General features: G+C 37.2%; 1 protein-coding gene across 3 annotated transcripts in view; it reads left to right on the top strand.

Annotated features, from left to right (window-relative positions):
• LOC134352014 (transmembrane channel-like protein 7) overlaps nucleotides 1-21,636 on the top strand; it is a 59,311-nt gene that overhangs the window by 23,071 nt on the left and 14,604 nt on the right. For all 3 annotated transcript variants that reach the window (XM_063059055.1, XM_063059056.1, XM_063059054.1), the window contains exons 5-11: nucleotides 1,392-1,474; nucleotides 5,404-5,549; nucleotides 6,949-7,096; nucleotides 10,455-10,628; nucleotides 12,585-12,742; nucleotides 15,980-16,097; nucleotides 17,308-17,405. In XM_063059055.1, the coding sequence (XP_062915125.1) occupies nucleotides 1,392-1,474; nucleotides 5,404-5,549; nucleotides 6,949-7,096; nucleotides 10,455-10,628; nucleotides 12,585-12,742; nucleotides 15,980-16,097; nucleotides 17,308-17,405 (925 nt within the window). The remainder of the gene's footprint in view (nucleotides 1-1,391; nucleotides 1,475-5,403; nucleotides 5,550-6,948; nucleotides 7,097-10,454; nucleotides 10,629-12,584; nucleotides 12,743-15,979; nucleotides 16,098-17,307; nucleotides 17,406-21,636) is intronic.

Genomic DNA, 21,636 nt, shown 5'->3' on the forward strand with positions numbered 1-21,636 from the left:
TCCCTACACCTCCTCCCTCACTACCATTCAGGGTCCCAAACAATACTTCCAGGTGAGGCAATACTCCCTCTGTGAGTCTGTTGGCGTCATCTAGTATATCTGGTGCTCCCGGTGGGGCCTCCTGTATATCAGTGAGACCCAACGTAGATTGGGAGACTACTTCACTGAGCACTTATGCTACGTCCACCAGAAGAAGCAGGATCTACCCATTTTAATTCCACTTCCCATTCCCCTTCTGATGTGTCAATCCATAGTCTTCTCTACTGCAGTGATGAGGCTGCACTCAGGTTGGAGGAGCAACTCCTTATATTCCTTCTGGGTAGCCTCCAACTTGATGGCAGGAACATCAATTTCTCAAACTTACGCTAAGTTCCCCATTCCCTTTTCCCTCTCTCACTTTATCGCCTTGCCATCCCCTTTTCTTTCTTCCATGGCCTTCTGTCCTCTCCTATTAGATTTCTCCTTCACCAGCTCTGTATCTCTTTCACCTGTCAACTTTCCCAGCTCTTTACTTCACCCCTCCCCCCAATTCACCCATCACCTTGTGTTTCTCCCTCCCTCCTCCCACCTTCTAACTCTGACTCCTCATCTTCTTTTCTCCAGTCCTGCTGAAGGGTCGCGGCCCAAAACGTTGACTATACTCTTTTCCATAGATGCTGCCTGGCCTGCTGAGATCCTCCAGCATTTTGTATGTTTTGCTTGGATTTCCAGCACCTGCAGATTTTCTCTTTTTTGACATTGCATCATATACACAGTATTCACAAGTAAAACATAAATTAAACAAATAATATAGGTTTTTTTTACAAGAACTTCATTTTCCATACTGTTGTTTTCCAGCACGTTGCAAATAGAATCTGTGCTTCCAGTCCTTTCTTGTAGCTTTGTTATCCTAGCTCATCAAAGCTTCCTGTTTGTAATGTGGCAATATGGCTTTGACTGTATCTGTCTCTCTGTTTCTTTGTCTCTTTCCATCTGTCTGTCTCTGTATCAATACTTGAAACATGTCATGTCTTCTGCAAAACTGCCACAAAAGGTTTTGTTTGAACCTATTGACCTTCTACTCAAACCTGACAAATCTGTGAGACACTGAGGATTCCTTCAATTAGTGCCTGTTTGTGTAAAGTTCTTCCTGCAGCAAAAATCAATATTTCCTAGGTGTACATTAGCAGGGTTGTCATGGCTCAATTTGACAATGTTAAACGAAGATTGAAGAGGTCAACTGCTCATTCTGCTTCTTTCAGATATATGTGCAGAATGCTCACACGTATAATTTGTAAGGTTGCAAAACGAATATTTGCTATTGTGGTTTGCAATCAAAATTGAAAGTAGGTTTTTATGATTTCTGTTCTTCACTTGAAAATCCTAGATTGTTTATCTTTTCCATTTTATAGCTGAGGAATGTACCAAGTATGAAGAGCCTAACCCAGGGCTTAGCTACTTCTATAGTCACATGATTGATCTTCTTTTGGGAGCAGTAAGTATATTTTGCAATTAATGAAATTTAGCAATATTATTCATATAATTCCTATGAAATCTTGTGTAATTTCTTCATTGCTTACTTCATGAACAAAATTTACAACAGATTATTTTGCTTGAAACTTCAAGTTCAAGTTTAGTTGTCATCTAACCATTCATTAATACCCATGAATACAGCCAAACAAGACAGTGGTACTCTGGGACCAAAATGCAAAACACAGTACTAACATTCACACACAACAAAAGGCACATATAGCAGATATAATGTAGCAAGCACATAGGATACCAGTAAAGTACAGTCACACAAAAAAATATAATCCAAGACCCTTAGTCCATGAATGTTGCAACAGTCTGCATTCCAACACAATACAACTTGTCTGCTGTTGAGCAAGCACTGGGGTGGCACCAACTTAAGCTTACCTCCACACCATACTGCCTCTGATGGAGCGCACTGACTCTGACGCCTCTCGGCGGCTGTAAACATGTGACACCATAACTTGAGGCCTGCTCCTCGCTACAACCAAGGCTGTGCAGCTTCTCTGCTGTCCACCAATAAATCAGTGAATTAGACTTGCAGTATTCCATACTAATAATGTCCAACGGAGTCTTGCATTCACAAGAAAAGTGACTAAGATGATAACTCACTGTTAAGACTTCACACCATCTTTGTGCACCAACATCTCTCTGACGCACTAAATGCACCTCGTTCGGTTTTTCCGCCAATGAGCAACTTGCTGATGGGATAGACCTGCAGTACTTTAAGTTCTTAATGTCCAGCAGAGTCTTGCAATTGTAAAAGACATTTAAAAAAGTCAATTACACCTTTGGTTGACCCCATTGAAGGTGCCACCATTTTACCAGATGTACCCTTTGGTAATAGCCTGAATCAACTATAAGTGCACATGGCTACAATGGTAGCTGCTTCTGTTTAGACAATTATTTGCAGAGAACGGGAGTTTTCCTCAATCTGCTTCAGACTTTCCTGTAATTGTATCTTGCTGAGAGAATCAGCATTGAAGCAATTAGAAAGGAGGGCAATTGTACTACTACTGCAGAAGATATCCATTTATCCTATCAGAAAAGTGCATTGACTTGGCCTTTCAAATGCAAGAGAATTTTTAACATTGGACCACCGAGTCTTATTTATTGCTATAAATCCCTTTGCAAAGAAAATTTACTAATTAAAGCAAGAATGATTTTTAAGATTTAAATTATGAGAGGTTCAGAAAAAAATAGTGAAGTATGACTTCTTTTCTAGCTCTATGAATCCTACCTTTCCTTCTTTGTGCTTTATATCTTTGCTATTCTTACATTACTTGCTTTAAACCTGGTTTATAAATTCATTTGTGAAACACGTTTTTTCAGTGCTTTGACACCGAAAAAGTAAGTTTTCCTGAAATGAAACATAATAACAACCATTTCAAGGTCATCTCCTATCACTCTGGAAATTTGACAGTGATCTCCTGGCAGAATCATCCTTGCTTGACAGATTCATTTTTCACAACTGTCATGCATGAAAGTACTTATTGTATTCCCTAAGCAACATTCATGTTGTAATATTTCAGAGGAGATTGGTTCATGGGACAGCCATATTATATGCAGGGCTGAAATGGGACTCAATGTTAGGATCTTATTTAATTTTGATTCTTTGGCCAGCACTGTTGCTGAACTCCATTCTCCCTCCATCAAGTTGCTAATATTGCTAACATCCCCCATGAGCCTTTAATTTTACTGATCATCTGACAGAAGGCCTCTCATGGTCAGGATCACCAGTAAATTCCTTGGCACAGGATATATGCTGAATATATTGGAGTTTCTAGGCAGGGATATTTCAGTAAGGATTGCTCATTTGATCATGACAAAACACATTATTAATTACTTTGTTCCCTGTCCTTATTGGTGGGTCCCCACTATTTCATTTGTAATCACTGTAAATCACCATGCAGATGCTCAGCCAGGACAAGCCTGTGGATAAATGTCAGTGCATTGAACCTATTAGACCAATGACCACAAAATACAAGTCAGTGATCACAATGAACACCAAACTGGTAACAATTTTAATAACAACTTATCTTTGCTTGGACACCATGGAACTACCTTCAAAAATTTTAATGTTTCTCTAATTTACATGCATTCAGGACCATGTCATTTTTATCTTGTAATTTATCTCAATTTAAGTATAACTCACAAAGAACAATCCATGGTTATTCATTTATCTTAGTGTAATTTTTTGGTTCGGAAACTGATGCCAAAAATTATGAGCAACACACATCAAAGTTGCTGGTGAACGCAGCAGGCCAGGCAGCATCTCTAGGAAGAGGTACAGTCGACGTTTCAGGCCGAGACCCTTCGTCAGGACTAACTGAGGGAAGAGCTAGTAAGAGATTTGAAAGTGGGAGGGGGAGGGGGAGATCCAAAATGATAGGAGAAGACAGGAGGGGGAGGGACGGAGCCAAGAGCTGGACAGGTGATTGGCAAAAGGGATGTGAGAGGGTCATGGGACAGGAGGCCCAGAGAGAAGGAAAAGGGGGAGGGGGGGAAAGAAACCCAGAGGATGGGCAAGGGGTATAGTCAGAGGGAGAAAAAGGAGAGAGAGAGAGAGAAAAAGAATGTGTGTATATAAATAAATAATGGATGGGGTACGAGGGGGAGGTAGGGCATTAGCGGAAGTTAGAGAAGTCAATGTTCATGCCATTAGGTTGGAGGCTACCCAGACGGAATATAAGGTGTTGTTCCTCCAACCTGAGTGTGGCTTCATCTTTACAGTAGAGGAGGCCGTGGATAGACATATCAGAATGGGAATGGGATGTGGAATTAAAATGTGTGGCCACCTCCCCCTCGTACCCCATCCGTTATTTATTTATATACACACATTCTTTCTCTCCTTCTCCTTTTTCTCCCTCTGTCCTTCTGACTATACCCCTTGCCCATCCTCTGGGTTTCTTTCTCCCCCTCCCCCTTTTCCTTCTCCCTGGGCCTCCTGTCCCATGATTCTCTCACATCCTTTTTGCCAATCACCTGTCCAGCTCTTGGCTCCATCCTTCCCCCTCCTGTCTTTTCCTATCATTTTGGATCTCCCCCTCCCCCTCCCACTTTCAAATCTCTTACTAGCTCTTCCCTCAGTTAGTCCTGACGAAGGGTCTCGGCCTGAAACGTCGACTGTACCTCTTCCTAGAGATGCTGCCTGGCCTGCTGCGTTCACCAGCAACTTTGATGTGTGTTGCTTGAATTTCCAGCATCTGTAGAATTCCTCGTGTTTACGTCAAAAAATTATGATCTGGCTTTAAAGGAGCTCGTTGCCAAGATCTGGCAACTGATTTGCCAAGAATTTGACTTATTCTTATGTCAGTTATTGTCTCATCATTACAAAGGGACCTTGATACTTAGGAACAGAATACCAAACAGACTGAGCAATTAATCACATGGAAGAATTCTGGGGTGGTAAATAAAGTCAAAGTATAATTTTAACTTACTTAAATTTTTGCAAGACTGAAATGAAGGTTATAATGTAGATGAGGTCTTCAGAGTGAAATTTTAAAATATAGCTATTAGGCAAAACGAGAATTTTCTTTTAAACTGTTATTTTAAAACAACTTAACTTATTTGTTAATAAAGGCTCTATATAAAATACCCATTTTTTTAAAGTCCACTTAACTTCACCTTACCTTCTCCCTCCTCCGAAAAAAGATGATACTGTGTAATCGGTTTGACACGCTTGGAAAAAGACAAGGTACAATCTGTTCAACACACACAAAATGCTGGAGGATCTCAGCAGGCCTGGCCTTTTGTGTGTGTTGCTCGGATTTCCAGCATCTGCAGATTTTCTCTTGTTTGAGGTACAATCTGTTGCACATTTTTATTGTAAACGTTCTGCTGAATAATCAGTTTGTCATATACTAACAAGTTTTATTTTGTTTTTTCCTTTAGGGATTCTTGGAGCAGACCTATCTGTTTTATGGATTTTACCGAACAGATGAGTTGCATTCTAATTATTTTCACTACAATGTACCACTTGCGTATTTCCTTACAACATTTGCATACATCCTACTGAGTCTTTTTTGGATAGTGAAAAGGTAATTGCTTCTTTTTCTGTTTCAACTTACTTCAATTCATTTAAATGAATTCATTTCAGGGAATTTTTGGTGAATTCAATATTAAGTCTCTAAAGCTGTGCCGTGTGAAATTCTATTCCTTGAACCAACGCTCGGCTTATTTATTTAGAAAAAAGGGGAAGAAGAACAAATGGGATGATATAAGAAAAATTCTGCATCTCTGTCTGGTATGGAGAGGTTACTGCAGAGGACCGAAAGAAGCTGCAGAAGGTTGTAAATCTAGTCAGCTCCATCTTGGGCACTAGCCTACAAAGTACCCAGGACATCTTTAGGGAGCGGTGTCTCAGAAAGGCAGCGTCTATTATTAAAGACCTCCAGAACCCAGGGCATGCACTTTTCTCATTGTTACCATCAGGTAGGAGATTCAGAAGCCTGAAGGCACACACTCAGTGATTCAAGAACAGCTTCTTCCCTTCTGCCACCCGATTCCTAAATGGACTTCAAAGCTTTGGACACTACCTCACTTTTTTACTATACAGTATTTCTGTTTTTGCACATTTTTTAATAATCTATTCAATATATATAATTGATTTACTTGTTTATTTATTATTATGTTTTATTTTTCTCTCTCTCTCTCTGCTAGATTATGTATTGCATTGAACTGCTGCTGCTAAGTTAACAAATTTCATGTCACATGCCGGTCATAATCTGGTTCTGATTCTGATTGACAATTCTGAGAATGTTAATAAAAATTGAATGATTTTGGGACAAATAAGAGAATATTAAATTGATCGATATTTGGCCTTTATTGTAGGAGGAAGTTTAAAGATGTCATATTGAAGTTATTTTGGGCCTTGGTAAGACCATATCTAGAACATTAAAGACAAGTGTTGACTCCCCATCTAAAAAACATCATTTATGCAATAGAATTTGTGCAATTGAAGTTCATCAGATTGATTCCTGGGTGAAGATTGTCTTGTGAGGGGAGATTAAGCAAACTAGACCAACAGTCTATACAGTGTAAATGAATTGGATAAGATCTTATTGAGATGTTCAGCACTCTTATGGGGCTTGGCTGCTGGATGCCCTGATAATCTTTCCATTGGGTGGAGTAGAATCAGTCTGAAATTAAAGGGTTGGCTAATCAGGGCTGATGTAGAGAGAAGTTCCCTCAGAAATCATTGTGCAAGAGGGTCTGATGGCTTAATTATTGAGTATAATCAGAGTGATTGTTGTTTTTATGGATATTAGAAGAACCAGGGAGTGTAGGATTAGTGTTGAAAGATAAAAGTTCACATGTGATACTATAGTGGAGCAGACGAGAAAGGGCGAATTAATTGCTTATGATTTCATTTCTTATTTTTGCATCCTATTCTTGTTGCTGCTATCACAAATTTTTTTTCTTATGTTAATCCTTCAGGGCAGTGGAAGGTTTCAAGCAAAGCTTTATCAGATCAGAAGACCGATTTCAGAGTTTTTGTAATAAGATATTTGCAGGCTGGGACTTTTGTATCACAGATGAACATGCTGCAGAGATGAAACATAGCAGTCTTCAGTATGAACTGAAGGTAAGAATTTTTTAGATCCCTTCTGGAATTGAAAACTCTAATTTCTAATGTTGTTATGTTCAAAAAGAGTACAGGGTATGGTATTGTGCAACAAAGTTGCAAAATCTCAGCTTGGACCCTGTCTAATTGTTTGACCTGGAAAACTGCATTCAATCTTTAGCTAAGGGAGGATACAAGATTCCCAGTTTTTACCATTATCAATTTATCATTAGTAATCAACAAGTATTAAATTTAATTTGACCTCAGTGAAAGTCATGATAAAAGAATATGCTTATTTCCTGATTAAAAAATTAGTTTATGTAGTTAGATTTACAGGAACATCAATAATATAGAATCATATATGAAAAGTAGTGTGCTATCAAAAACCAAAAGGAAAGTTGGAGAAAGTCAGAACTTTAAAAACTTTTCTATGTATATTTTCATTTTATAGGATTTGTGGACTGATAACATTAGTAGGTCCGTTATTACTAAATTGGAGGGAAATGGGCCAAGCAGGCAATTGTGATGAATTCAGGTAGACACCTTAGTCGGCATTGACAAGTGGCCCAAAAGCTTCCTTCTGTCCTCTATAACTATATGGCTTTATCAGTTGTAGATATTTTAATGATTACAGGCTTCTCACTTCTAAGTCATGTTACAGAGAAGCAGTCAATGTTATTGAGAAGAGTTCTATTGCTCACAATTTAAAGATCCCAGATTCATCCATAATCTAATAGGTGAACTTGGGACAAGGGATAGTCCTCATTGAGAGAAGGAGATTTGAAAGCTTTGCATCAATGGGAACTATCCATTTTCCATCCTTTCAGACCAATTGAGTATGATTTTCTTGCAATGGGTTCATAAGTTCCAGTTGTGCCAAGATCCTTATTTTATTACTAGGGTGTCAACTCTCAATACAAATCCAAACTGATACTGCAGACCCAATTGCAAAGTTGTTTGCGCACACTAGAGTTATTGTTATGCTTGTTTGTGCAATTCTGGCTGTTTCGTGATACAGTTCATGGTATTTAGGAGAATAAGTTGTGATGACTAACCAGAATGCCTTTCAGTCAAGGCTTATTTTAAAGTGGAATGTATTCTACTTTGATTAAATAGACTTCTCACCAATGCAATTCCACTATTAAATTCTGGAGAAGGACTGGCCAAACTAAACTAAGTTGAAATGGATAAATCAAATAATTCACATATTTGTAATGATAAATTAAGTGAAAACAAAAATTCCATGTAGTGATGCAATAGAAAATCCAATGACTGAAGCATTATTAGAAATGAAATATTATGTAAAGTGTGTACAGATCAATCATTTTTGGTGGGAAGATGTAATTGATGACAACAGTCACAGAATATAGACCATTCCATGCACTTATTTTCTTTTTTACTTCTCAATGTTTCCTTACCCATATTACTATTTTGTCACTCCCATCATCTGAGAAGATAGTCTAATGATTATAGCAGACTTCAATTTGTTCAGTAACTGGACTTATTATTTAAAGTGCAGCTGGATGTCTTCTCCAATGTACTATCTGTGATTTTAATATACCGTTCATTTTTAGTGCCACGTATCATTGATCCCACTGTAATATCTCTGACATTTCACTCCTGGTGTTGGGTAACCTATCCTTTTGGAAAGGAATTATTTAGGAAGACTATTTAAATTAATAAACAAATTGATGTTGTGTAGGTATTTGCTTGTAAGTTTTCATTTGCAAGTTATAGATATAACCTCTTCACTTAACCTACTAAAAAAAGTACAATTAAAATTGCAGAACAGCTCATCAGTTAAAGGCAACATATTCCCCCAACTGATGCCTCCCACCCATGGGAGGGGAGGGGGTAGGAACAACAGGTTCTTTGGCATCCTCTCCTAAGTTGTTGTCTTCATTGATGTTCTATATTTCACCACAAGCTATAATCTCTAGCTCATTACTTATATCATTTTAGTATATCCTTCTCAGTGCTGATTGAATGAAATTGATAAATTATATGCAGATACTGGGTATGTGTAGAAATTGGCACTCTTGTTTTCTTCACCCGTAAGAAATAATGATTCATTAATTTTAGCAGGAGGTACTCATGCAAATTATTTTTAAGAAGTATTTGCTGTATTAATCAGCCTGTCTAAACATTATAACCTTTTAACATTAAACAGAACAGTTTATTTCCCTATCTGAAACTAAATGCTTTTGTTCATTGTGTTCATTTCTAAATCACCTTTATTACTCCTTGTTAGGGGTCATTTAACTTTTTCATGTTTTGTTACGATACTTTATTACTTTTTCTTTTCAATATTTTTATTATTAATTTCTACATAAAGAATACAGAGTACAAGAAGTATATATTATAAGTCAAAAAAAAGATAAAATAATATCAATACATATTTGAATCTATTACTTTTTGTCTGGCTGTGACATTTCATCCTGATGTTGGGTAACTTATACTTTTATAATGAAAATATTTAGGAAGGCCACTTAAATTAATAAGAAGTCTGAATTTGTGAAGGTGTCTGCTGGCATCCCAGTGTTATGATCTTTGCAGGCTATAGATGCAACCTCTTCACTTTTCACACAAAAGCTCAGAGATAAAGCATCATTGAATGGTGATAGATTGTTGCCCTGATTGCAGTGTGCTTTAGAGTTGCACCCATAATGGCTGTCTCATTTAAATCTCCATTTAGGTTGGTGTGAAGGTAGGCAAGGTTTCTAGCATTATTTCAGATCTAACCTTGGCCAGCCTAATGAAATATTTGAAATCTTTTCAAGCACAATTGCTCTTTGAGGGTATTAAGTGTTATAAAATGTTCGTCACCTGTGTCATCTACCAATTACTTTGTGTTTGAAAATACATCCTTTTTATTTTTGCCCATATTTCTGAAAATTTGCAATCATTGAACTTTTTATAATTTGACTGTACATATATAAGTGATGGTACTCTTTCCTCTTTTAATACCCTTTATACTTCTGTGCATTTATCCTCCTCATAACACATTTATGGGCTGTATATTGAAGGATAAATAAATTTGCCATTCTCAATCAATAGTGGGGTGACCACTGGAACATAATTCTGTTTTTAACTGGCTCTTATATTAAATAAACATGAGATTTTGCAGCTGCTGGAAATTATATTAAACTCTTTCATTGCTGATACCCCTTTCACTTTTCTATGGCAATTGAAAATGGAAAAAAAATTGGATTGATTTTTTTTTAAGCAGTAGCTGAAATTTTAAGCTTTAGAATTGGTGTCTTTTAAGTGCTGGCATTTTTAAAAGGAGACCTTTAAGTTGGCAGATTTGTAATCTTTGTAATGGGAAGAGTGTTTCTGAGAAGAAACTGAGAAGTAAATTATATTTTTATGGCAATAGACTGACTTGGATGAAGAAAGAATAAAGCAGAAGATTGCACTTAGGACTCAGAAGGAAAAATTCCAGATATACCTCCGAAGAGCTCTCTTGAACTTGCTTGTTTTACTGATACTGGCTGTTTGTTTTTATTGCATATATAAAACAACTGTTTACTCCCAACAATTCCATTACACAGTGAGTATTCAGTTTGATATTTGACACAAGCACAAAATTACATGTGATATGATTGTATTTCTATTACTTAGACTATAAAATAAAATTGTAGGATTATTTACCTTTTTCAGTAATAACTTGGAGGCTATTTTAATCAAGATTCAAGATTGCTTAATGACATTTCCAGCACCAAAGTGTAAAGGAGAACAAAATAATTATTCTCCAGATCTGATACAGCACAAAAAATACAATAAGATAAAGAACACAATAATAGAAAGCACAATAAATAAAAATGTATAAGGTACCTTATATATATAGATTGATTCTATGTCCATAAAGTGATACTAGGCACTGGAGTGTCTGTACATAAGGTGACTAGAGAAAATAATAAAGTAATGATGGTGGGGAGTGTGGAGGGGTGGGTTAGTGCGTGGAGATGATCAGCCTTACTACTTGAGTGAAGTAACTCTTTTTGAGTCTGGTGGTCCTGGTGTGGATGCTATGCAGCTTCCTCCTTGGGAGTGTAACATAAAACATTGTTCTGATGCTATTAAATATTGATTCTAACTGCATTCCGTGAACAAATGGGCAAATTTTGAGGGGATTATTGATTCAAGCAACGCACACAAAATGCTGCAGGAACTCAGCAGGCCAGGCAGCATCTGTGGAAAAAAGGACAGTCAACGTTTCAGTCCGAAACCCTTCAGCAGGGCTGGAGAAAAAAAGCTGAGGAGTAGATTTAAAAGTTGGGGGGGGGGAGGGGAGAGAAGAGAGAACCACCAGGTGATAGGAGAAATCTGGAGGGAGAAGGATGAAGTTAAGAACTGGGAAGTTGATTGGTGAGATGAGGTGAGAGAAGGAAAAGGGAATAGGAAATAGAGAAGCGGGGTTGGGGGCATTACGGAAGTTTGAGAAATCAATGTTCATGCCATCAGGTTGGAGGCTATCCAAATGGAATGCAAGGTGTTGTTCCTCCAACCTAAGTGTGGCCTCATCACTGCAGTGGAGGAGGCCATGGATGGACATATTGGAAAGGGAAGTGGACATAAAATGGGCAGCCACTGGGAGGTCCCACTTGTTCGTGAAGATTATTGATTTGTAACTTTGCTTATCTGTCCAGTGACAAAATTATACTTTGATTATTTCACTTTTAGTTAGTCATATATTTGACACCACTACGAAGAACTTTTAACTTAACAGATGGTAGATTATTTGTGCCAGTTGGGGTGGCTTTGTATCTTGATTTAGGAAACAATCATCTCTCAACTCATACTAAGTTCTGTTCAGTCACTTCATTTCTGCTTGCTGAACTTTCATGGCTTTTGTGCAAGGAAGAATTCAATATGAATATTCCCATCCGTGTCCTCAAATCCCTCTATAGCCTTACCCTTCTTCATGATGGCCTCCAGGATTGAGATAGCTATGTTTCTTTAGTTCTCGCCCCTTGATCATTCTTGAATTTAATTTCTTTTCTCTTGGCAGCCATGCATGTATCTGCTAGTCTTTGGGTTTCAGAATTCCTTGTTTAAATCTCTTTAATTTTTAAGCCTCTCATTTTAATCTAATCTTGATTGTAATTTTATGACAGATTACTATTTTCAGTAAATACTTATAGAATATGCTGGATACTCACCAGGTCAAGTACTATCTGGAGAAACACCAGGCCTAGCAATGACCTGACACATTGAATCTCTTTTTCTCTCCATAGATACTGATATAACTGCTAAGTATTTCCAACATTTTCTGCAGTTTTCTATTCTTTATTACTGCTACTGAAATATTATAGTAATATTTCTATAAGTGATTCAGGATATTTAGCTCCATTTAAAGGTATAAAATTCAAATTATTGCTGCTTATTGTTTTAATTGGGCAGATAAATTAATGTTTATCATTCCAGATTTTTGGTTTCTCAACTTAAATTCCGTTTTGAGAATGTTACAATAATATATGCTTAATTATGTTTTTACTTTTATTAGCAAAATAATGCTGGAAGCTTCACATTCGATCTCATAGTTCAATACTTGCCCTCTATTGTGATCACTGCAGCTAACTTTATCACTCCACTCTTGTTTGAATACATAATCGCATTTGAAGACTATTCACCAGCCTTTGAGATTAAATTCATGCTTCTCAGGTGTGTATGGATATCCTTAGCTGACTTAAACTAGATAGAATTTTTAAATAGTTCATGTGTTTATTGATTAAGCACGTTAAATTTGAGGCAACAATCCACGCTCTGTATTTTGGCCTTGAGTTTGCTTACACTTCTTATTGTTTAATACCTTGTTCCACATATTATAAAACAATAGGTTAATTACATTTAATTTTGGAATCTTTCGTAGATTATTTTGTTCATTAAAGAACATTTAGAATTTTATTATTGCATGGAAGTTGTAGAAGCTGCATGGACTTATGAATCTTTAAAATCCATCTGTGAATTATTGCATTGTTAATCTACTCAAACTAATTTAGCTCTGAAATAATCAACAAATCACATTTGTTTGAACCAATACAAGCATTCTACCTGCAACTTTTGTATGTTGATGGCGTGAGCTGACTAACTTTATATTTCTAACTACTTCTGTGGATCTCAGCTTTTCATTATTTCGGTACCTATAACTTGAGTGTACAAAACAGAAAATTATAAGCCGAATTTTGTAAAGGACATTCAAGCTTGCCTTAGATATAGTATGTGAATTCAATAAAAGATGTTGCTTGGCTACTAAACAAAAGATGTATGGAATGTTATCCCTTATTTCAAAAGGAAATGTAGAATTAAAAATTCTATTTCCTGAGCCTTGGCCAGGCCCTTTTGAGTAATAGATTCACTTTTCAGCACTGAACCTCAGGAAGGATGGGCTTTGGAGTAGGGTGGTGGGTTGTGGTTATTCTAGGGTTTAGATTGTTTTTGATAGCATAAACATAGCTTGTAAATGTAATTAATTTCAGTACTTAAAAAAAATGATCTGATCATGGTCTTTAAAATAATTTTATCAGGTGGGTACAGATGAATGGTTTTCTTTGATGGGGAATTCAGAAAGGAAACATGCAGTCTTAAAATTGGAGAAAAGCCATTTTGAACTAAAGTCAGGAAGCACTTGCCAGTAAAAGGCAATATTTGTTAAGTAGGGTTAAGGAGCTGTGCCAGCTACAAGTTGTTGAGCTACTTATTATGATACAAGTGGTCATGATGTGAACTTCTGTTGCAGTGTTCCTAATAGTCTTGAATTGTATTTTTATTGTCGTTCTAAAGTTGGATTTCAGATTGTGAAAAGCTAACACCAAAGAATAACATTTCAAAGGAAGATGAGTGTAAGAGGGCCAACTCTGTTTTAAATTCTTACCAGCTTTGAATATCTTCTCAAATTAATTGTCAGTTATTTTAGCTGTGTTGAGTAGCTTGATTACTTGTGGGCAATCTTGTTGTGGTATCAACCCCATGAGGTACGACTCGATAATGTGTCTTTAACAATGAGAAAGAAAACCAAGTTTCTCATAAATGAGGCAAACTCCTTTCTTCTTTACTAAAGAGAAACAAACAGAATTGATATCATCATAGTCACTTAATTCAAACAAAATAATATTTGTGCAGTAGTACAAATAAAGAACTTGTAACTTGATGCACACTTTGTTAGGTACTTCAAAAGAATAACAAATAAAAATTCTTTACTCCAAATGACTCGAAATTGTGTTAACTTCAATGTAATTCTAAGTAGAAAAATGCCTGTATTTTATTATTTCCAGGATCGTTCAGACACATCATTTAAAATTAATACACATTTGTGCACCATGCTGTACTTTGCGTTTAAATCCATTTAGGAAGCTATATTTAAAAAAACACATATTTAATATATCAGATTCTTTCCATAATGAAAGGGATCTAAATAAATGAACATGACAGGAGTCATGAAAATTGCATATAGAACCATAAAGTTATGACCATTTTAAGGATACAGAAATTATACCTAAAAAGAAAGAAATATAGAAAGGGTGAACCTTGGTGCTTGAATATGCAAACCAAATATTTAACTTTAAAAAATCAAAAATTGTAAGGAAAGAAAAAAAAATTAAGAACATTGTGATGATAATCAGAATCAGGTTTATTATCACCAGCATGTGACGTGAAATTTGTTAACTTAGCAGCAGCAGTTCAATGCGATGCATAATAGAGAAGAGAAAAAGAAATAAAAATAATAATAATGAATAAATAAATAAATTACAATGTATGTATATTGAATAGATTTTAAAAGTGTAAAAAACAGAAATACTGTATATTTTAAAAAAGTGAGGTAGTGTCCAAGGGTTCAAGTCTGTTTAGGAATCGGATGGCAGAGGGGAAGAAGCTGTTCCTGAATCACTAAGTGTGTGCCTTCATGGCTTCCGTACCTCCTACCTGATGGTAACAGTGAGAAAAAGGCAAGTCCTGGGTGCTGGAGATCCTTAATAATGGACACTGCCTTTCCGAGAGACTGCTTCCTGAAAATGTCCTGGGTACTTTGTAGGCCAGTGTCAGCGAGGAGGATATGTTATCACCAATCTGCACAGATTGTGGTCTTCCGGTTAGGAAGTCGAGCTCCAATTGCAGAGGCAGATCATAGGTCCAGGTACTGCTACTTCTCAATCAGAAAGTAGCAGAACCTGGACCTATGACCGACCTCTGCAATTGTGGGAATGGTGGTATTAAATGCTGAGATATAGTCGATAAACAACATCCTGACATAAGTGTTTGTATTATCCAGGTGGTCTAAAGCCATGCGGAGAGCCAATGAGATTGCATCTGCCATTGACCTATTGTGGCAATAGGCAAATTGTAATGGGCCCAGGTCCTTGCTGAGGCAGGGCCTCAGTCTAGTCATAACCAACGTCTCAAGGCATTTCATCATTGTAAATATGAGTGCTACCGGGCGGTAGTCATCAAGGCAGCTCACGTTATTCTTCTTAGGTACTGGTATAACTGTTGCCTTTTTGAAGCAAGTGGGAACTTCCGCCCGTAGCAATGAGAGGTTGACAATGTCCTTGAATCCTCCCGCTAGTTGGTTGGCACAGGGTTTCAGAGCCTTACTAGGTACTCCATCTGGACCTTTCACCTCGTGAGGGTTAACTCTCTTTAAAGACAGCTTACTATTGGCCTTTAAGACAGAGATCACAGGATCATCAGGTGCAGCAGGGATCTTCACAGCTGTAGTTGTGTTCTCCCTTTCAAAACGGGCATATATAATGAATGCAAAGCATGTATCAGCAACAAAGATTGATCATAATTTTTTTCATTTGGTCATATATATTTCAGAACTTTATTCCATGTTGCATATTCTGTTCTTCCTCCTTGTCCAAGAATAACAAACTGAAGCTTGTTAATTGCAAATTTCTATAGGTCTGTGTTTGTGCGATTGGCTAATATTATTGTTCTCTTGGTGAGCTTATGGTCACAAATTACAACATGCGATGGCGGAGAATGCAAGCCGTGTGGATACAACCATAAATTGTACCCAGTGAGTAAATTGAGTTGTAACTTCTACAGTGTTTTAAAAAAATAATAAATTTGTATATCGTTTGAAGTATTGAGAAGTTTTGATTACCTGGTGGCAATAAGAGGAATCAAAAGGACAAATTGTACCATCATCACATGCGTCTTCCTAGGTTAGTACTAACAAAGTAAAAGTACTAATACAAAATAAATCCTCCTCAATGAAATATAATTATTATGTACATACTTATAAATAGTTACAAAATGAACCATTGTGCATTTTGAGAACGACACCTTCCGAAGGTTAATAGTTACTCAATTATTTTGGAGATTTTTGCAGTTAATTAAATGCAAAGCAAGAAATGCTGTACTGTTTTAATTTTTGATTTAATGAACAGAACAAAATATATAATTGATTTAAGACCATTGCTTTTATTTAAATTGTGCACACAGGAGTTTGCTACGCTGCAACATATACATTTTCCTTGGGCTTCTTTTGCAACAAATATATTTTCAAATATTTATTTTTGTTTAAAAATACTGCAGCAGTGATACTGAAATATGCTATGAAAGTCTGTAGAGTAGTTAACAGATGTAGATTTGTGAGACATGTGAGAAGACTTTTGAGCTGTGCAAATAAACTTTGAGTTCAAAGTGATACATGTTATCTTGCATGTGAGGAACACTGGAGGATCAAACAGTGATAGGATTCTGTGAATGACCAAGTTAACATTTGGAACTCACTGTGGTTTATTAAATTAAAATGAGGAGAACTCTCGAATTGTGGTAACATCAGTAGAAAAAAAAGCAAATTAATTTGAGGAATTTCATGTCAAATTGTACCTTGGGTATACCAACATGGAATGGAAATGATCTTGTCAATGCTATAGATAATCTCAGCACTTTATCAGAATGAGTAAATTAAGGTTCATAATATTTAATGTGCTTGAAGATGACCAATATAAGAAAATAGTAAATTGTATAAATTAGTAACCAAATACCACGTAGGTAAACGTATTAAATTAGTGTTTAACTCAGTGAAACAGGTAAAGTCAGGGAGAGGAACCCAGAAGTCTGGCTAAGAAAATGAACATAACTACTAAAAGGTGTGGAAATGTACTATTTATCATTATATTTCATTATTGGTAAGGTCAAGTGTATTAAATATTGCAAGTCTATATAATTAATGACTTTTACTGTAACTAAATATAGTTAATAGTTGCTTGTTTTTTCAGTGCTGGGAAACCCGAATAGGGCAAGAAATGTACAAGTTGATGATATTTGATCTGATTATCATTGGTGCTGTCACATTATTTGTGGAATTTCCCAGAAAGTAAGCGATATTTCTCTTCCTCTTCTCCCTTGTAAAAAATATTCAGAATTGTGAAATAATACAAAATTAAACCTAACGTCTTCATAGTTCATGAGTTTGTTTCATTTAAAACCCTTTATTTTTAATGTTAACTGATGTAAATAAATTTTTTGACCTTTGGTTGGTTCAAAATGTCATATCTATTTTTCCTGAGATAAGTACAAAAAAATTCAATCATATGTAGATTAAGTGCTGTGTAGTTACTTTGAAGCACAATTCCCAAAATGAGAATAGCAGCCAATAGCATACATTAGGCTTCATAAAATTTTATAATGACCATTTCTAGGCATATAAGGTCCTGAACCACAGGTCATACATGGAGTCAATCCCTCTGCATTGCATCAGAATTGATGTACTGATGGTTAATTTACACTCTTTGCCATGCAGGGGCAAAAAGGGTATCTTAATATGGGAATGCCCTGCATCTATAATTAAAATGAGATCAAAAACCTACTGTGGGCGTAGGAAGAGAGTTGCATGTAAGCACTTCATTGTGTGTGGTGGTTAGGAAGTCACATACAGAGTCATTGTGAATACTGAATTCTAATTTGTCTGTTTTAGTTATAAACACAGGTAATTGAGTGGTAATTTTTCTGCACCTGCAGAAGGGAACAAGCCCTGGAGCAGAGACTTCAAGAAGAGGTGGAGCTTACCAGAGAGTCTTTGAAGGTTTTCATTATGAAACAGCCTCTGTTCCTGTGCTGGACTTCTGCATGCACAGAGAATTAACCTACGAAATTACCTACAGTACTTACAGTGTCTGTAAGATATATTCACCCCCCCCCCCCGGGAAGGTTTCATGTTTTATTGTTTGGATCACAATAGATTTAATTTGGCTTTTTTGACATTGATCAAGAGAAAGGACTTTTGTGTCAAAGTGAAAACAAATTTCTACAAATTGGTCTAAATTTATATTAAACACAAAAATAATTGTCTGCATAATTACTTAGCCCCCCTTCAAGTCAATATTCAGTAGATGCACCTTTGAGAGTGTGGATAGATCTCTATCAGCTTTGCACATCTGGTCACTGCAATTTCCACCCCCCCACGCCCATTCTTCTTTACAATATTACTCAAGCTCTGTCAGATTGCATGGGGATCATGAGTGACCAGCCTTTTTCAAGTCCAGCCACAATTTCTCATTTGGATTGAAGTCTGAACTCTGACTTGGCCACTCCAGGACATTAATTTTGTTGTTTTTAAGCTATTCCTGTGTAGCCTTGGCTTTATGCTTGAGGTAATTACCTTGCTGGAAAACAAATCTCTCAAGTTGCAGTTCTCTTGCAGATTGCATCAGGTTTTCCCTCCATGATTTCCCTGAATATTGCTGCATTCATTTTACCCTCTACTTTCACAAGCTTTCCCAGGCCTGCTGCAGTGAAGCATCCCCACAGCATGATGCAGCCACCGCTATGCTTTACAATAGGGATGGTGTGTTTTTGATGATGTGCAGTATTTGGCTTATGCCAAACATAGCATTTATTCTGATAGCCAAAAAGCTTAATTTTGCTTTTAACAGACCATAGAGCCTTCTTTCAGCTGACTTCAGAGTCTGGCAAACTCTAGCCAAGATTTCATGTGGGTATTTTTCTTTCCCCAGCAGTGACTTTCTTTTAAAGCTGCAACTGGTGAAGCACCCGGGCTACAGTTGTTGTATGTGCAGTTGCTCCCATCTCAGCCACTGACGGTTGTAACTCCTCCAGAGTTGTCATAGGTCTCTTGGTGGCTTACCTCACTAGTCCCATTCTTGCACGGTCACTCAGTTTTTGAGGACTGCTTGCTCTAGGCAGATTTACAGCTATGACATTTTTTCCATTTCTTGATGATTGACTTAACTGTTCTCCAAGGAATATTCAGTGACTTGGTTAATTTTCTTGTATCCATCTCCTGACTTATGCTTTTCAATAACCTTTTCACAGAGTTGCTTGGGGTGCTCTTTTGTCTTCATGATGTAGTTTTTGCCAGAATACTAACTCATCAGCAGTTGGCTCTTCCAGATACAGATGTATTTTCACTCCAGTCAATTGAGCCACCTTGACTGCTGTCTGTCTCTATCTTGTTTTACGGCGGTTGGCATCCAGTTTAATGGTGCATTACCGCCACCCTCTGCTCCAGAATGTGCACTAGACATACATTCTAAATCCCTTCACCCAATCACACACACACACACACACACACAAACCTACACTTCACCCTCCCATCTTTGACCATCCTAGTATCCTATTCCTGTTTATTCGTCATATTCTATAAAAAACCCCTGTACCCCTTAAAAACGCTAAAAATACCCGGACTTGTGCTCTCTCACCCATGCCCAGCAACCCTTTTAATGTGAATTCCTGCATCCCCAACTCCCTTAACTTATTTCTCATCATCTCTCTCTGTATCCCATACTTCCTGCAACACAAAACTACATGTTCTACTGACTCCTCTTCCTAACATTCCTCATACAATCCTGTCTGGTGTTTCCCTATCATTTTCAATGTTTTGTTCAATGCACAATGCCCCAGCCTTAACCTAGTCCACACAATTTCCTCTCTTCTGTTTCCATTACCTACCCTAGTAACTGCAACACTCTTTTGTATTTGATATAAATGCCTCCTTTTCCCCTCCCTGTCCCATCTTTCTTGCCACATTCGGTTGACTTTTTCCCAGATTACACACTTAACCTCTGCTTTATTGATACTAATGTGCATTTCCACATTTTCTTTCTTTAACGCCCTCTTTGCCAACTCATCCACCCTCTCATTCCCCTTCACCCCTACATGTGCTGGAACCCATAGAAATTTTACCTGACCTCCCTGATTTGCAATTCTTGTAACTAACTGAAGGACTTCATGAAGTACATCTTGCCGACTGTTTGTGTGAAAAGACCTTAAACTTGCTAGAACTGAGGATGAATCTGAACATATCAATGCTTTGACTTGTCTGGCTTTCTGCACCCATTGCAACGCAACCAACACCGCCAGCATCTCCACTGTAAACACCCCTAACTTATTAGATGTTCTTCTGCTGATTCCAATTTCTTTTGCTGGTATGACCACCCCAAACCCTGTCACTCCTGTTGCAGGTTCCTTCGCACCATCCGTATAAATGTGAGTATAATCACTATACTTTTCCATCACATGACAGTTAAATGCATTTACCAAATCTGTTTTATATTTTTCTTTCCTTTTTACCTCTAACAAATGCCAGTCTATGTCAGGCCATACAAGCTTCCATGGAGCTACAATCGGATAAACTACTGAAGGACTTATCCTCAGATCAAATACTCCACATTCTTTCACGATATCATTCCCTACCCGACTAAAGGTATCCCTCTGAAACCTCCCATTTTCCCAGCACTCCTGCAACACTCCTTTAGTAGGGTGAGAATCATTGTGCCCCTGCAAGTTAGCCCAGTAGTTTGCCATCAGTTGCATCCTTCTTAGTTGCAAAGGCATTATTCCCATTTCTACCTGTAGGGCTGACACTGGTGACGTTTTAAAAGCCCCACTGCACACTCTCAAGGCCTGAGCCTGAATCACATCCAGTTTCCTTATAAGAGACCTAGCTGCTGATCCATATACTATATTTCCATAATCCAATACAGATCTTACTAAAGCCACATACATTCTCTTCAAAGCTGAACAACTTGCTCCCCATTCCCTACCAGTCAAACATCTCATCACATTTATTACTTTTTTACATTTCTCCTCAACTTTCCTGATATGGTCTGCCCAAGTTAATCGTGAATCAAATATAACTCCCAGAAATTTAAATGATGCAACCTTTTCTAATTCAACCCCATACATCCTTAACTTCTTCCCTACCTCAACCCTTTTCCTGGTAAAAAATACAGATTGAGTTTTGTCTACTGAAAATCTACATCCCCAATCATAACCCCACTCCACCACTTCATCAATTGCTTCTTGTAGTTTCCTGATTATATGGTCCATGTTCCTGCCTCTTTTCCACAAGGCCCCATCATCCGCAAACAGTGACCTACCTATATCCACTGGTACCTTTGTGAAGACATCATTGATCATAATCATGAAAAGTAATGGGCTAATCACACTACCTTGAGATGTGCCATTTTCCACTATGTATTGTTTTGATAATTCTGATCCAATCCGAACTTGAATTTTTCTACCAAACAAAAAATCTTTAATCCAATTAAAAACTCTCCCACCAACCCCCATCTTGTGCAGTTTAA

This window comes from Mobula hypostoma, chromosome 9 (assembly GCF_963921235.1).
Source record: "Mobula hypostoma chromosome 9, sMobHyp1.1, whole genome shotgun sequence".
Taxonomy (NCBI): Eukaryota; Metazoa; Chordata; class Chondrichthyes; order Myliobatiformes; family Myliobatidae; genus Mobula; species Mobula hypostoma.